Source organism: Hemicordylus capensis, chromosome 1 (genome assembly GCF_027244095.1).
Source record: "Hemicordylus capensis ecotype Gifberg chromosome 1, rHemCap1.1.pri, whole genome shotgun sequence".
Lineage (NCBI taxonomy): Eukaryota > Metazoa > Chordata > Lepidosauria > Squamata > Cordylidae > Hemicordylus > Hemicordylus capensis.
Genome location: NC_069657.1, coordinates 421,558,217 through 421,575,079, shown reverse-complemented (window position 1 = coordinate 421,575,079; position 16,863 = coordinate 421,558,217). Strand labels below are relative to the sequence as shown.

Genomic DNA, 16,863 nt, shown 5'->3' with positions numbered 1-16,863 from the left:
CCAACCTGGTTTGGCTGTGGGCGCCCAAAGGAAGTGCTGAACTGGTTCAGGCACATCCCTACAGTAGTGGCACAGGAAATGGGGAAGAGCTGGACATGCAGTCTTTCCATTCCTCTTTTTAAATTGATTCTGACATTACGCGGTACTAGTGTACAGATATCTTGTACACTTGTATAAGTGTTTGTGTGAATGACTGTACCTGCGTTCATGTTGAAAGTGAACCCGAGTACAGGCCTCTCAAATGCATGGTATAGATAGGAAGTGTACTGCTGTACCTGTGTTCAGCATATCATGTGAATAACCGTATCTGTGTAAATAATAAATTATTCATTTATTATTTCTCTGTGTAAACCGCCCTGAGCCATTTTTGGAAGGGCGGTATAGAAATTGAATTAATAATAACAACAACAACAACCGTATCTGTGTACACTGTACACCCATTGCACATGTGTTAAGCATAACATGTGAATGGGACTTTTGTGGCCTACATTTAATGAATGTGTGTTCAGAAGCCCAAGTTCATACAAAACATTAAGGCAGTTAAAACAATCTTAATTAGGGTAGGAGACAGGGGCGTAACTATAATAGGGCAAGGGGAGACAGTTGTCTGGGGGCCCACTACCTTGGGGGCCACCCCAGAGGCAAGTCACATGACTGACTCCCCCAGCTGCACACTCCCCGGGCTTCCTTCAGTTGTATTCATCCTCCAAAACTGATGTGGGTGTTAAGACCTGGAGCTACCAGAACAGCATGTCTTTCTCTTGTACCATTAAATGACCTGCATCGTCCACAGTTTAATTTAGGATGATGTTCTATTGTGGCACATAGGTTTATATCTATCTATCTATCTATCTATCTATCTATCTATCTATCTATCTATCCATATGCTTTTTCTTACCACTATTCATCCTTCTTTACTTCAGCTTCACTGAGCTGAGGAGAAGCCTGCTACCCTAGTTAAGGATCTATGCGCACTTCCATTTTGTGATCGTGTGTGAGTTAAAAACAATGTCAGAGGTACCAGCAATGATCATATGCTAAGCAGCAGCTAGTTCTGAGGACTTTTCCTCCTATTTTTTTAAAGACCTGGGTATAGCTGCTGGGTAGGAGGGAGTCTTCCGACTCAGTTGCTGCTTAGCACACGACTGGCAAACCAACTGTAAAGCTGTGGTTTACCCATGCAAGCCAGAGTATGATCCAGATCTGCAATTCTGGTTTGGACGGCAAGCACAAATCATACATTGTCAGTTTTGATAAAATGCCAAACAATGGCTTGCACTAAACAGGAAGTAACAAGTGGAATCTGAGCATGCAAGAAGAGGACAATATGTGTGAGACGATGGCATGTTCCTGATCCATCAAACCATGGTTTGGAAGATTGGGAACGTTGTATATGAATTAATACGTTGTCTTCAAAAATATATATATAAAAGTCTTTGGAATGAAGGCCAATTCCTTGCTCTGTCTGCTTCTCTTTCTGGGGTTGTGTCCATCTTCTAGAAAACGTAATATAAAAAGATCAAGAGAATTTTGGGTAGACAAGCAAAGTGATGTCTGTAATAATATGAAACATACCATATACTGACTTTGGATTTAGGAGACAGGAAGATTTATTGTCCTTTGGGGGTAAATATTTATCTCCCAGATCAATAAGTCTTGATTTGTGCTGAGCTGAAAATCAATATCTGCTTATTATACCAATCCAAACCTGGAGGTCCATCTTGAGATTCTGGAAGTGTGTCACTTCTGATGTGTTCTTATACATATTGTGCTACAAAATCTAGCATGACTGGTTGAACAGATTTTTAAATATTGTTGCCTTTTTTAATATATTGAAGATTTCAAGTTGCTCTTCCTTGCTCTTTTTTAATATGGGGAAAAAAAGGGAACATTATTTTACGTTAAGCAAACTCTGCTTATGATTAACCTTGCTTTGGTGGCATGATAGACTGTCTTGAACTATTTATCACAGATCAAGTATCTGAGGCAGAGACAGAGTGAGTTATGATGATCAACTGAGAGGAAAGACAGCTGTTTCGGGGCTTGTCTTGACAGCAACTTCCTAGGTTCAGTATTGGCCATGGTAAGCCTCTTGTGGTGATCAGAATCACTGAAATAGTTGATTCTGTTCACTTCCCACAGGTAACTTCCCTTGAAAGTGTCCTGCAAGAGAATAGACAATAATTAACTCTGGAAGTAAGAAGGGCTGGGATAATTATTCAGAGGAAGATGGAGAAAAAGGAACAGCTTCAAGAGAAGCATGAGCTTTATAGGTTGGTAAGGGCACAGCTATCGGAAAGGGATTGTGAAGCAGAGAGAAAGAGATTGCTATCCAGGAATAAGGATGATATTCTGTACAAATTCAGTCTTTGTTGAGAATGAGGAAATGTGGCTTGTATGTCCTGCCCCAAATGTATAATCCATGACAAGTACTGACGCCTACATTTTAAGGCCCTATTTGAGGTGCTAAGGATAGAATCCAGCTCTCCTTACTGGCTGTATTACTCTGAACAAAAAGGCAGCTTTTTAAAGTGATGATTATCTTAACATTTAGCAGGGAAGAACAACTATCCTATCCAACCTCAGCACAACATCCCTCCAGTGACTGTTGCTGAGGTTTACCTTAAGTGAAATCTTTTGGTACAGGGAACCATCCTATTTATTTATTGTTCTATGTAATCCACCGTGAGAACTTTGATTGAAACATGGTATATAAATATTTGTTGTAGTAGCAGGACACAAAGTGAAGTGTGGGTGTGTGAGTCTAACGTTCACACCTGAGCTGTACTCCATGGGTAACTTATGTGCCCAGGCGACATGTGAACTAGTGCTGGAATTCCAACATGCATTAGCATAACCGTGCCATCCACTACCAAAGAAACATATTTTATTGTACCTATTTAATAGGCACAGTAGCTGTGGTCCACACAGACTGTGTCTCAGGAACTGGTGCATGTAGGGGGAAAATGAACACTACATATTAATTTGGTAAACCGGAGGGTATGAAATAGTGATCTTATTTGGGAGGACAGGGAACAGTGTTCCCTCTAAGAGAGATTCCCAGATGTTTATTTTATTTTATTTTATTTTATTTATTTATTTGATTTATATACCGCCCTTCCAAAAATGTCTCAGGGCGGTTGTTGACTACAACTCCCATAATCCCCAAGCAAAAGCCACTGCAGCTTGGGATTCTGGGAGTTGTAGTCCACAACATCTGGGAATCCCTGTTAGAGGGAACATTGATAGGGAAGTGTAAGTACTAAAATATACTGAAATGAATTTTCCCCCATGCATTTTTTTAGGTGGCCTGGCATTGGCTCAAGTCCTGTTTTTTTATGTGAAGTACCTTGTCCTCTTTGGTGTTCCTGCCCTTGTTATACGTATGGATGGACTCATGCCTCCTGACCTACCTCGCTGTGTAAGCACCATGTACAGCTTTTCTGGAATGTGGAGGTTAGCTTTAATTTATTGTTGATTTTTATAGCAGTTTTATTTATTTTTTAATTATCTAGTGATGTGGCACTATGATATTGTGCTTGTGTGCCGTATGTTATATTGCTTGTACAGGGAATCCCGAAAATCGTTAAATTGTATAGTGTTTTCTTTCCCAACTGTTTCTCTTGACAATCTTTCAAAAACGTCCTTCCAGTTAATAATTGCTTATTCCTGCTGCAAAGATGAAGAGGAGACTGCCTTTGGGATGTTCATCATCTTAATGATTAGAATTGGATCCAAACTGCTTAGCTCCACTGATCTGATAATTATTTTCTCCCCAAATCTTTATGAAATATGATCCATTTTTCATTCTTGTCCCCGTGAAAAAAGGCACTTATACAGGGAAGATAAGTAATATGTGATTAGGTAACCCTACAGGGAAAGTAGTGAAGATAATAGGATCAGAACTAAAAGTGATGGGCTCAGTACTGGAAAAAAGTTGCTTTAGAGATGTCTCAGATGTCTGTTGATTTCAGTGAGACCTTGGACTGTGTTTCTAGCCTGAAGGTTTAACTAATTAATTTTTAACTTCCCCAAACTCTTGTCTCTGGGCAGTTTACAATAAACATAACATACATTAAAACAGTTTAAAAACCACAATTCTAGTTAAAAGGGTTGGGTGAACCTCAGTGGTCCCTTTAATTTTCTTCCTCTCTGTGCGGACTGAGTTTTGTTCTGTGTAGCAGTATCCAGGCACTGTGTGCACACATGCATTCAGAGTGGGGACTTCCTAATTCATCCGGAGCGGGATCTAAAATGAACTGAGCGGACATCAAAAAACTTGTGAGCATATGCACACCTTAGAGGGAACAGTGGTGAACATATGTGTCTTAAGAGTCTTTTTAAAAGCTGTGAGAAATGGGGAGCCACATTTCTGCAGGGAGTGCATTCCAAAGCCTCGGGGCAGCAATGGAAAAGGCCTGTCCCTGACTAGCCACGAGATGAACTGGTGGCAACTGCAGACGGACCTCTTCGGATTATCTCAGTGGTTGGCGGAGCCAGCGTGGTGTAGTGGTTAGAGTGCTGGACTAGGACCAGGGAGACCTGAGTTCAAATCCCCATTCAGCCATGATACTAGCTGGGTGACTCTGGGCCAGTCACTTCTCTCTCAGCCTAACCTACTTCACAGGGTTGTTGTGAGGAGAAACTCAAGTATGTAGTGCACCGCTCTGGGCTCCTTGGAGGAAGAGTGGGATATAAATGTAATAACAACAACAACAACAATACAAAGATCTACAAATTGAAATTGAAAGGCTGTGGCAGAAAAAGACCAAAATAATCCCAATGGTAATTGGTGCCCTGGGTGCAATTCCCAAATACCTTGAAGAGCACCTCAACACCATAGGGGCCACAGAAATCACCATCAGCCAATTACAAAAAGCAGCTTTACTGGGAACAGCCTATATTTTGCGACGATATCTATAATAACCAACAGTATTGATGATAAAATTCAGCCATCCCAGGTCCTTGGAAAGGACTCGATGTCTGGATAAAACAAACCAGTCAATAACACCTGTCTGACTGTGTGAACAAGAAATAATAATAAATAATAACAATGTGTGGGGAGTACCTCACCCTTCCTTCCTCGCCATGTGCCGCTCCTTGCCTTGCAACCTTCCAAAGTGAGATTTAGGAATACAAAAGCAACTGCAGCAGGGAAATGGGAAGATAGTCATTGTGATGGTTCTCTGGAGTGCTTAACGCAAAGTAAAATAGCCCCCAATTAACCACTTATGAAAGGGATGGAAAATTTTGGCAAGGGGGCACTTTCACTCAGCCCTGGTCTTAAGGTTTATTTGCATGTAACCTACAGTTAGAAGTTACTGACTTGGAGAATCTTTACTTTGGTCTAGCATTTTTTAAAACTCCACTTTCAGTGGGTGTTCTCGTTCTTAGCATCTAAATAGAAATAGACTAGAAGAACTTGGTGTTGTCTCCATTGATTCTGATAAGATTTTGTAGGAGCTAGTAATAAAGGGTGAAAGCTGCTTACCAGAGTGTTTGTTTTTCTCTTTTGTGACGAGTACACTTGCAAAGGAGGAGAGAGGTAATGAATTCTGGACTAGATAGAATGTTGGAGATGGAGTACCAGTGCATCGACCTTTTGCACCAACTATCCTAATGACCACTCGGGGCGTTGGGAGTAGAGATAGCAAGTAAGGGTCTCCCTAACTGTTCTACCTGTCTCTGCGAGTAAGGGTCTCCCTAACTGTTCTACCTGTCTCTACTCTATGACCCGTGATCTGACTCTACAGGTATTTCCTGTGCTGAGTCACAATCCTTCCTTTTCTCCTAGAGAGAAGATGGAAACATCTCTCTCCCTCCTTACCTATTCATTATGTAGTCCTTTAGATTAGGTTTAGGTCTTTCCTATCCAAGTGTACTTAACCAACAAATACTTAGTATTTAGTTCTACAAAGATCTCCATGTGTTTTCTCTAAATAGCTGCAACAACTAAACCATCCTCTGCTACCTACTCTGTAATGGGAGTGTACACTCATTCCTTAGTGCTCTGCTGTTTTACCTACTGGGGGTAAAAACTGACAACCCCCAACATAGAATAATTAGAGTGGCTAACAATGGAACTTTTAAATTGAATTCTCCTTTTGAGATTGTGAATTGCTCTTCTGTTAATTATTCCAACCCTAAACCAATTTTTTGCCAACCTTTCCCTTGATTGCCCTATCATTTGTTTGACCTCTATCTTTGGACTGGCTGAGTTTCTAATGCTTTCATGAGCACTTTGTTACATGGGGGACTATCTCCCCGTTTGTGGGACTTATAAGCACAATTATAAAGCAGGCAGTTTCCCCAGAAAGTCACAACCACAGGTTTAAATCCAAATAAAAAGTTGCTTTATTGAATACAAATAAGAGGCTTGACTACAGTGGAATGAGAACAATGGAGAAGGGTGTCCAGGTTCAGTGTTTTACCTTTGCTATAACTATAAATGTAAGTCTATGGTTGCTATAAATGGGAACTGGGAATGGAGATAGTAGTAGGTGGTCAGTTTGAGAAGCCAGGGAAAAGGGGAGGAAACGGCTTCTTGACTACATGATGAGTGGCTGCTAATTCTCCAATGGAAGGGGAATGCAAGGGCTGAGCGCCTCTGTGATCCATCCTCCAGGGAGGAAAGAGGTCAGTGGGGTCAGCCTATGCAGATAATAGGAGGTTTCTGGGAATCAGAAAGTTGAATGAGGGAAATAAATGGTTTCCTGCATGATCAATGTAGTTTAGAGGGAGGAGAATGAGCTAGTTTGAAGTTGTTGTGGCCCTCCTCTGGAACAGAGAAAAGGAGACCATGTGAGTGGGCTCCCGATAAATGAGAGGGACAAGAGAGAAATATTTCTTACTGCTGAAACTGGCTGGAATCAAACCTTGTTTTGAAGCTTCTGCCCTAGGCTATTGATATATCTCAAAGGAGCACACTTATGAGTGGGCAATCCTTGTTTGGATAGTGGAACCCGATTTAGGATTGTGCCCTTCACAGGGACTTTGAATGCTGACTTGACCATTGCCATACAATGGTAAAGGTAATGGTATTAACTTTTGCTGTATCATCTACTTTGTTTTAATTGGTGTTTTAATTTTTATTGTCATTTATTTTAACTAATGTTTTAACGTTTCTGATGGTTTGTTTGCTTTGTTGTTTGCCCAGAGAGTTAGAGAAATAAATAAACAAATAGAGTGGAATGATGCTCATGAGTGGCGTTCCTGAGTTTCTCAGGAACTCCTGAGGGGTCGACAGCCCCAGTGTCCTTCTGGGGGTTCCAGAAGGGGAGGAGCTGGCTGAACCTACCCAACTTTGGTGACAAAAATAGCTGCAATAGAAACTAGGGATGTGCACAAAACTGGAAAACCTGGTTCAGCTCAAATTGAACTGGACAAGAGCTGAACTGGGTCCAATTCGTGTTTGTGCACACTAGACCTGGACCTGGTTTGGCTCAAGTCCAAACCGGGGCAGGAGGAGTGTATTTTTTTAAAAAATGAGTAGAACTTACCACTGCCTAGGGGTTTGGCAGCCCTGCGGGGTGCTGCTATGGTCTCTGGTGGCTTCTCTTCCCCTGTGGCCCTCCCTCCGGTCTCTGTGGCCCATTTGAGAGTGCACAGGTGGTAAGTTCTACTATTTTTTTAAAGCCCCGAATCGGCCTGAAGGGGGTCGGTTCGACTTCGAGCTGAGGGTGAGCCCTCAAACCGGACTAGTTCAATCTTGAGCCCGCTCATACATGTAGAAACTTTTGGGAGAACTTCCTTATCTTTGTCAGTAACACACATACACTCCAGAAAGGGAAATTAGGGAGAGAAGAAGAGGTCCCAGAGCAGAGGAAGTAGGGGAGCCCCTTCCCTGCTATTGAAGGGAAGGTAGTGACGCTTGGATCCTTAGCAGCGAGTCTGGAGAGATGATGGTGGAGCGGAGGGTCCCAGGCTCCAAGATGGATCTCAGGAGTTGAGTGAATTGGAGGGGTTTCTGATGGCTCTCTTTATAGGGTGGAAGATGTCTTGTATAGTGTGTGCTGCATGAGGAAGTGGGGCTTCTCTAGTGTAATGGTTATGTTGGGTAGTGTCCTGCAGATAGCAATGGGTTTTGGAATGGTTAGTCATTAACTGAAATTCTGAATTCTTGAGAAAGATGTAGGATGTTGACTTTGGGAATTAGAATTATCTTAGAGACATGACTGAGCTGACATCAATGCAGAAGTCAGGAGGGCAAGGATGTTACTAGGTGAGCCCTGGTTGCCTTGCCCTGGAGTCATAGGAAAACTAGAGCTTCAATAGGGGAGCTGGTTGGGGTGTTGAGGTGCCTGGTTTGAACCAGGCACTCTAGGGTAGGGAATTGTGGCTTGACGTCTTCCCTCTGCTGGTCTCTCCATGAAGCTCCTAGCTACAGTGGTTAACACTGTCCTGTTCCTGGACCCTCTTGTGTGCAAGCAGACCTAGACTGCTTGCAACCTCTGGAGCTGTGGGATTTTCTCAGTGGCCCACTTGTGGATCTTCTAACAATTTCACAAGAGCACTGTTGAAAAGATTTTCTCTCATTGTAGTATTGCAACAGGGAGTTTTTGGCATGTAGACAGGTCCTTAGTTTGGAAAGGAAACCTTCATAAGCAAATTTGAGGATTACCCCCACCCAGTGGACTTCCCCTCCCCCCGCAGCTGGAGATTTCCGTGGTACAGAGACCTCCTAAGAGAAGAGCCAGGACTTTGAATCCAACATGGATTGTACAGATCTCAGGTGTTATTCATAATATGTAAGACTAACTGATTACAGTTAGTCTTACATATTATGAATAACACCTTAAATTATGAGAGATGGGTGGACCAGAGGTTGATCATATGCTCCCTGTGTCAGGTTTTGAGGTGTCATCCTAGCCAGGTTGACTTAGGCTGAACAGTTAACTTCAGAGTGGAACATTAAAAGAATCTTAATTATGCTTGGTTATTCCCCTTACGTTGCAAAGAAGCCCTTTTAAAGCAAGCTTTGTATTTATTTGAGTTAAAGGTTCCAAGATTTCTGCCTACAGCCACTGCTAGTAAGGAATAAGGAAACGAGCCCTAGCGAGTATGTAATAAGACAGCTATGGAAACAACCTTGACAGCGATACAAGAGATAGTTAAAACAATTAAACAGAAGCCCCCTGACCACTTCAAGAAGCTGATGCAGTCATTCAGAGCAGCAGATAGGGTTAACCCCTTGAAGACATATTGCAAAGTGGAAGCAGGAATAAACATCAAATTCCTGGAAGTAAAACAAACATTTGACAGTGTACAGGAATCAGCAGAGGGCCTTCATAAGGTGAATTATTTGGAGCAGCAAAATGCTGTTGATAGTGAGGAGGAGACTGAGATGGAGTGTTTTTTTAATTGTTAAATTTTTATACCACCTCTCATTAAAATAATCTCAAGGTTATACTGCCTTTCATTCAATATTTCACTGCCTTTTATTGAAATAATCTTAGTTAAACATAAGTGTTCGAAATGCTGGAACTGACTGAATCGTGCGATCGGCAAACTTAATCTCCATCATCAGATGGTCATCCCCAGGACTATCTTTATCAGAACACAGACATTCCCCAGGGAACATCATACATGAAGAAAGAAGGAACCCGGCAATCACGCTCTGTCCTTCTAGCTGCAATGAAAGACCTGGTGGATCTGCTGGGGCCACTAGCCTCTGACTGAGTTAATAGCCACTATGGAGAAGGATCTAACTAATGAGGTGGAGAATTGAAAAGAGAGAGTCCCATCCCACACTGGAAGGGAAGAGGGAGAGAAACACAGTGATTTCCCTTCAGCAACTAGATCTAGAGAAATCCTTGGAGATCAGGCACCAGAGTGCCCAGGAACCCAGTGAGGATGAGCTAGAGTCTAACTTACAACCTAGTGAAGAGGAGAGACATCAGCCCTGCCACCAATCACCAGAGAGGTTGCCCATGGATGTGTGCACAGCGTCACTATTCACCAACGCGAAGTTTTCTGAGCCAGAGATGGCAGTCAACCCTGCTGGGTAGTCAATTACCGCAATTGTTATGTCAGGACTGACAGCTAAGAAGTACATGCAATATTACCTTGAGTATGTGGAATATAGCAGGATGGGTGTCTAAGATCTTAGATTTTTGCAGGGTGGAATATTTTGCAGGATGGAATATAGAGATCTGAGTTTTGCAGAATGGAATTTTGAGTATGTGAAATATAGCAGGATGGGTGTCTTAGATTTGAGTGTAGCTAAATATTTGATTATTGCTCCTACAGAAGACCTGGGCAATGGACAAGGTGGATCTTGATGGGTATTACATTAAGTGTGTTAGTGCAATACACAGTATGAAAAGAGATAGGCCAAAAGGAGGTTTGGCTGTGCTGGTTTCACCAGGGTTACAGGTTAAGATTTCCCTCTTACTCTTCCATATCCATTGGGTGCTTGTGATCTGACTCCAGTTTAAGGACGTCAAAATATTATTGGTCAATATCTATTTAACTCCTCTCTGTGGGCTTTCAGAGATTAAACAGTGGGAGAGTGTAGGTAAATACATTGGAGAATGCTTAGAATCTAACCCCACAGTCTATGTCTTGATAGGAGGTGGCTTTAACACCAGGCTGCGCCCAAATGATGCTGTTATATGCACATTATAATGGATGCCCCTTGGATGAAGTAGAAGAGGGATCCCTTCTCCCACAGATTGTTAAGGACAGCAGGTTCGATCTAGTTGGATTCTGCTTGATGTAGCTGGCTAGTCGGCTAGATCTGTGTGTATTGAATGGGGAAGTGGTAAGGGACCACCCTGCCAAATTCACCTTCTGTGCTTGGGATAGAATGCCTATGGCTTGCTTCCTGGAACTTGGTTGGAAGTCCAGTATGGAGGTGGAGCCTCGCCCAGACAGTGATCATCTCCCTCCAAGCCTGGGAAATGTCCTCCCTATTGGCCCATGGTGGTTGGATGACTTACCATCTTACTGTGGTGGTGGGTGAAGCTGGGTTGATTGGGGTCAGGTGGAATGAGAGGTGTGCTAAGGCCTCAACAGAATGGCTAATGTCTGTGGATATTCTAGCAATCTGCTTATAGGTGGTGAACCAGACGAACAGATTATTAATCAATATTGTCTTTTTATTCACAAGCTTCAGACATTCTTTGCCCCAGAGCAGGATAGACATAACCATAAGCAAATTGTTAGATCACAAGAGTGGTTTGATTTGGAGTGTAGGGATATAGAAAACTCCTTCTACCAAGTCAGACCATTGGTCCAACTTGCTCAGTATTGCCTACCCAGATTGGCAGCGACTTCTCCAAGGTTATGGACAGGAGTCTCTCTTAGCCCTATGGAGATGCCACGGAAGGAACTTAGAACCTTCTGCATGAATGCTCTCTTCAGAGCAGCCCCCTTCCCTAAGGGGAATATCTTACAGTTCTCACATGTAGTCTCCAATTCAAATGCAAACCATGGCAGACCCTGCTTAGCTAAGGGAACAATTCATGTTTGCTACCACAAGACCAGATCCTCCTCCCTTTCAGACCAGTTCTCCTCTTTGTGTTGGGAGGCCAAGAGGGAACCAGCAAAACCCCTTGCTAGTTACTCTGTCAAGGGTATTGGAATTTAAAAACGATATAAAATCCTTGTCAAATATAAAAAGGAGGCCTCAAAGAAGATTTGGCAATTGCTGATTCATTCAGTTAAAGACAGGAATTTCTCCTTGTTTTGGCAGACATCCTGGAAATCAGACCAGTGGAGATTTGGGAAGAGCATTTTAGAACTCTCTATAGGATCAACTGGAGGAGTTAGAAATAGCTGATCTAATTATGAATACACTACCTGATTGGCCAGAAGTGTTGGTGTCCAAAGTTAATAAACTGATAGATTGACTTAAGGTAGGTAAGGCCCTGGGCTTGTTCTCCCTGAGCTAATTAAGTCAAATGCTGAGTATTGGGCACCAGTGCTAGCATTAGGAATGTACACGAAACAATTTTTTCGATTCAATCTGTACCCGAATTGAATCACCCTTGATTTGTTTTGGGTCTGAATCTGCCCCACCCCCCTAATCATCCCAGATTAGATTTGTACCTGAATTTTCCAAATCTGAATTGATTCAGGGCAAACAAGTGGTCCTGGGGGCAAAAGAGTGGGGTGGGTGGTAGGGCCCAATGGGTGGAAGCTACCACCCAAATTTCAAAGAAATTGGGCAAAGGGGTGATTTTTAAAGAATTTTTGAATTTCACACGTCTTTAAGCTTTTTCCCATAGGGAACAATGGGGATTTCATCAGCCTTAGTTAGAACTCCTGGGTGGGGGCACCAGGGTGGCCCAGAGCAGGTTGTGGTGGGTGGTAGTACCCAATGGGTGCCAAGAAGCTACCACCCAGATTTCAAAGAAATTGGGCATAGGGTTTGGTGGTTTTTTTGAAGTTGGCATGTCTTTGTGGCAGGTTGATGACAGAAAAGGGGTTTCGGGGGCGAGAAGAGTGGGTCAGGTAGTAATGCCCCAATGGATGCCTGCTACCACCCAGATTTCAAATAAACTGGTGAAATGGGTGATTTTAAAAGAATTTCTGAAGTTTGAGTGCCTTTAAGCTTTCCCCCCACAGGGAATAATGGGGATTTCAGCAGTCCCATAGCTCCATGTGGGGGGCACCAGGGTGGCCTAGAGCGGGTTGTGGTGTAGTACACATAGGGTGCCAACAAACCCACAAGCCCGTGGGGCACTGGGTTTTGTTGTTTTTAATGTCTGAGGGCGTTCTGTTGCAAGAAGTCAAGGATAGTTTCCTAATCCTACAGAGCTTAAACTTTATGTGGCCATTCACTCAGAAGAGTGTTCTGGATTGTCAACCACAAAAGGGGTTGTTAACCCCTGCTAACTTGGCAAAGAGGCACCTTTTAACATGGTGAATCTCTTTATTTAGCAGGGGAAGAGTAACTGGCCCTATCCACCCCCAGCACAGTACCTCCAGTGACTGTTGCTGGTGTCTATCTTATGTTTCTTTTAGATTGTGAGCCCTTTGGGGACAGGGTTTAGAAATCAAAATAGTAGTAGTAGTAGTAGTAAAATAAATAATACTAGCCGACCCCACACAGAGCATCTGTGTGCTCTTTGGGGCCGGCTACCTCTTAACCCCCCCCCCCGCCACCTTCTGCCCCAGTCTCTGGCCGGCGACCAATTCTCCTTGGTGCGCCTCAGTCAATCAGATGCCTCCGCCGCCCAGCCAATCAGCTGGGCACCGGGATGCACATTCCAAGGCTCACCCAGGAGAATTAAATATATAGAAGTTATTGGTTGAAGGTCCAATTTAAAGAAGTATCTATTCAGAGACTTGTGGACATTGCATTCCAAAATGGCATTGGAGACCATGAGAGAGTGTTTTGCAAATTCTGGACAGGAGCCTGCTGGCTGTTTAGTGGCATTAACCTTGCCCAAACACAGGGAAGTGTTTTAGAGCAAAATACAATGTCTTCCTGTCAGCTGTGCTACGGGGGAGAGTTACTAAAAACCGCACTATTCAGTCAAACCTAACCTTGTGAAGACAGTGCGATTGAATTGGTCCAACAAATTGACAACCCCCATTTTTAGTGAATTTCTCTAGCCAAGAAGATGAATTTTACGTGACACTTCTCCTGTCAGATAAGAAACCTGGCATCCTCTATAATAAAGCCCTTGAGTGTAATCCCGTGTCCCTGCCCGTGTCTTTCTCGGCCGTTCTGGGCATGCGCAGAGCACATGCCCAGAGCGTCCGAGAAAGATACGGCCGCAAGGACAGGGCGGCCATGTTGAGGGAGCAGCGGGCCAAGAAGGAACTACGGGGAGGGAGAAGCTGGGATCGGGGAGGGCAGAGGCGGCGGCGGCGGCAGGTACGGCCGAGCGGCCGCGAGACTGGGCCTGCTGGTGGCGGGGGAACTGAGCCCGCTGGCGGTGGTGGCCACTGCAGGGTGACTGGGGCCAATGGCGGCAGCGGGGAGAGGACTGGGCCTGGCCTGCTGGTGGCGGACTGGGCCCACTGGTGGCAGCCACCCTCGGCCCCGCCAGAGACGGAGGGAACGGGAGGTGAAGCCAGGCGGGGGAAAGAGGACCGGCGGGGTGATGATGGGCGGCAGCTTGGGAGGAGGAAGTGGGTGGCGGGGAGAGAGGGAACCCACCATGGCCGGCCATGGAGGTCCTGGGAGCAGGCAACGGCCAGAGGAGCTAAAAGCGCGCCCGAAAGGAGGAAGCGCAGCAGTCAGACTGATGATGAAGCGTGCGGCTCCGAGAGAGAGCTACTCCCAGGCGGGCTCCTCCTCCTTCTAGCGCCGACCACAGAGAGGAGAAAAACGGCGGGCGCAGAGCGGACTACGGAGAAGGCAGAGATGGCAGCAGGGGGATCGGGGGGGGATCGGGAGGACTGAGGGAGGAAGGCAAAGACACAGAGAGAGAGAGAAGTGAGGGAGACAGGACAATAGAAAGAAGGAAAGAAGGAAGGAGAGAAAAGAGAGAGAAGGGAGGGAAAAAGACAAAAGAAACAAGGAGGGAGGGAGGAAACGAAAGAAAGAGAGAAGTAATGAAGGAAGGAAGAAGAAAGAAAAAGGAGAAAGGAGTGAGGGAGAAGGACAAAAAAAAAAAAAAAAGAAGAAGGGAGGGAGGAGCAGCCAGCCCCAAAGAGCAAGCCCGTTAAAGAAAGAAAAGAGGAAAAGAGAAAGAAAACAGAAAGATGGGAGTGAGAAGAGGTGGAAGAAAGGAAGGAAAGGAGAGAGAGGGAGAGGGACAGAGAAGAAAGTAAGGAAAGGAAAGAGTGGAAGAGGGAGAGAAAAGGAAGGAATGAAAGAGAGAGAGAGAAAAAAAGGAAGGAAAGGAGGGCGAGAGAGAGGGAGAAGGAATAAAGGGGAGAAGAAAAAAAAAGGTACTAGCGCCCGTTATTTTAACGGGCTTAAAAATACTAGTCACTTATAACATGGCAAAGTTTTGTGTGTTGGCTGTCAAGATTCGGCAGCAACTTAACAGCCGGTTCAATCAATATATTTAACTAGCCAACCCTGCACAGAGGATCTGTGCACTCCTTGGGGCCGGCTGTTTCCTCCTCCCTCTCCCTCCTGTCCGGACTCTCCTCTTCCCCCCCTCCAGCCCCACGCTCTCTTGCCCTTCCTCCTTCCATTCCTCCCCTCCCCCCCACCTGTACAGAGCCACGGCGGGGGCCAGAGAGGATCCTTCCGCAGCCATTCCTGCTTCTGGGCATGAACCGGAAAGCCCCGCCACCTGTTTCTCTCTTGTCCTGGCCTCCAACGGGTGCCAGGGCTGCACCCCACCACCCATTTCCCTCCCATCCCAGGCTGCAACAGGCATGGGGGCTTCGCCCCACCGCCCGTTCCCCACTCACCCCCTCTGGCTGCACCCAGGCCAGTGCCAGTCCATCCTGCTGCCTCCCGCCTCCCCCCCACCCAGCCCGCTTTTACCCGCCAACACACACACTGTGGTTTCTGGCCTGGCGGCTGGGCCCACCCCCACCTCCTCGCTGCTGCCACCTCCCTGCTGCGGCCGGGCCCACCACTGCCTCCACAATGCAGCTGCCCCAACGCAGCCACCGCCTCCCCCTTAGTTGGCATAGCCAGGCCTACCATCCCGCCCCCACTCCCCACCCCCAGCAGACAGGCTGGGCTTTGCCACCACCGCCTCCTCGTTACCTGGGACGGCCAAGCCTGCCGTCCCGCTGCCACTGGCCAGCCGAGGCTGCCTCCTCAGGCCGTTTTGCGCCCGCCACCCCCACCTGAAACTCTCGCTGAATGCCAAGAGCTCTCGCGAGAGTTCCACCGCCAAATTTTTCAGGACACGCATGCCGGCTAAGCGTGTTAAATATATAGACAGCCGTGATTAAGTGCTTGCCTTATGGTTAATAAGTCCCCCCACTTTTCTTTTCTTTTGTAACCGTATTGATGTATGTAATGTATCTGATCTTTGATTGTAGTAAAATGACTTGACTTGTGTTACTACTTCTGTGTTGAGTGCCACCACAGTGAATTAACTTTTGTCGATACCCCAGTGAAGGAAATTGTAGTTTGTGTTTTTCCTGTGCCGGTTCTTGTTAATCTGTGCGTTTCCCACATCTCTCATATATTATATGTTAAACTGAAAAACAGCACAAATACAAATATTCTGGAAGGTTTCAGATCATTTGTATTTGGGGAGCAGGGAAGATGTAAAATATCTAAAGTTGCACAGAAATTATATATATTTTAGCCATAATACACAGTTATTTGAGATGTATCCCAAGGCTCTGCATGACCAAGCGAGCTTTTCCTTGGCAAAGCATCTCTGCTCCTGAGTCAAACCTCATATTAAACTCCCTTGAGGCTAGAGACAGGCAATTTTAAAAGTTGAATATGAGAGAGGCATTGCTTCCCATGGGGTATATATATTTGAGCCTCCTGCTGTTTCTGACTAAGCAATTTGAAACTATACAGAAACCTGTTCAGCACAGGCAACTGTGGAGAAGCATGTACACACCATAAGACCAATGATGCCTCTGTCAAGCTGCCTTCAACCTTCTAAGGGAAAGAAGAAGCAATAAAAGACTCTCATCTGCCTCCAGTTTGTCATGGTGCTTCCATCTGAGGAACACATATCGAAAGCACACGTGTCCGAGGTGCACAGAGCTGGTCATGTGGCTCTTTTTGACTATGGGTACAATCTGGCATAACAGTTACCTGTAGTCCAGTGGCAAACCCAGATACAGATTTCTTCTTTTCTCTTGTGAGAAAAATGTGAGTTACTTTTATTGCCTCTTTACCCACATACTCGTGTCCATAGTAAACAACATCTATCCACATTAATTAAATGTGATATCTTGTGTAGATATGATGTGTTTGTGTGTAAAATTCAGTTTATGTTCAAGTCTGTTATGAAAGCTAGGCAAGGAGTA

The 16,863-nt window shown here is 44.9% G+C and overlaps 1 protein-coding gene across 10 annotated transcripts in view; it reads left to right on the top strand.

The window, feature by feature from the left end:
* HHAT (hedgehog acyltransferase) overlaps positions 1-16,863 on the top strand; it is a 476,499-nt gene that overhangs the window by 227,623 nt on the left and 232,013 nt on the right. For all 10 annotated transcript variants that reach the window (XM_053310551.1, XM_053310492.1, XM_053310544.1 and 7 more), the window contains one exon: positions 3,306-3,456. In XM_053310551.1, coding sequence (XP_053166526.1) covers positions 3,306-3,456 — 151 coding nt within the window. The remainder of the gene's footprint in view (positions 1-3,305; positions 3,457-16,863) is intronic.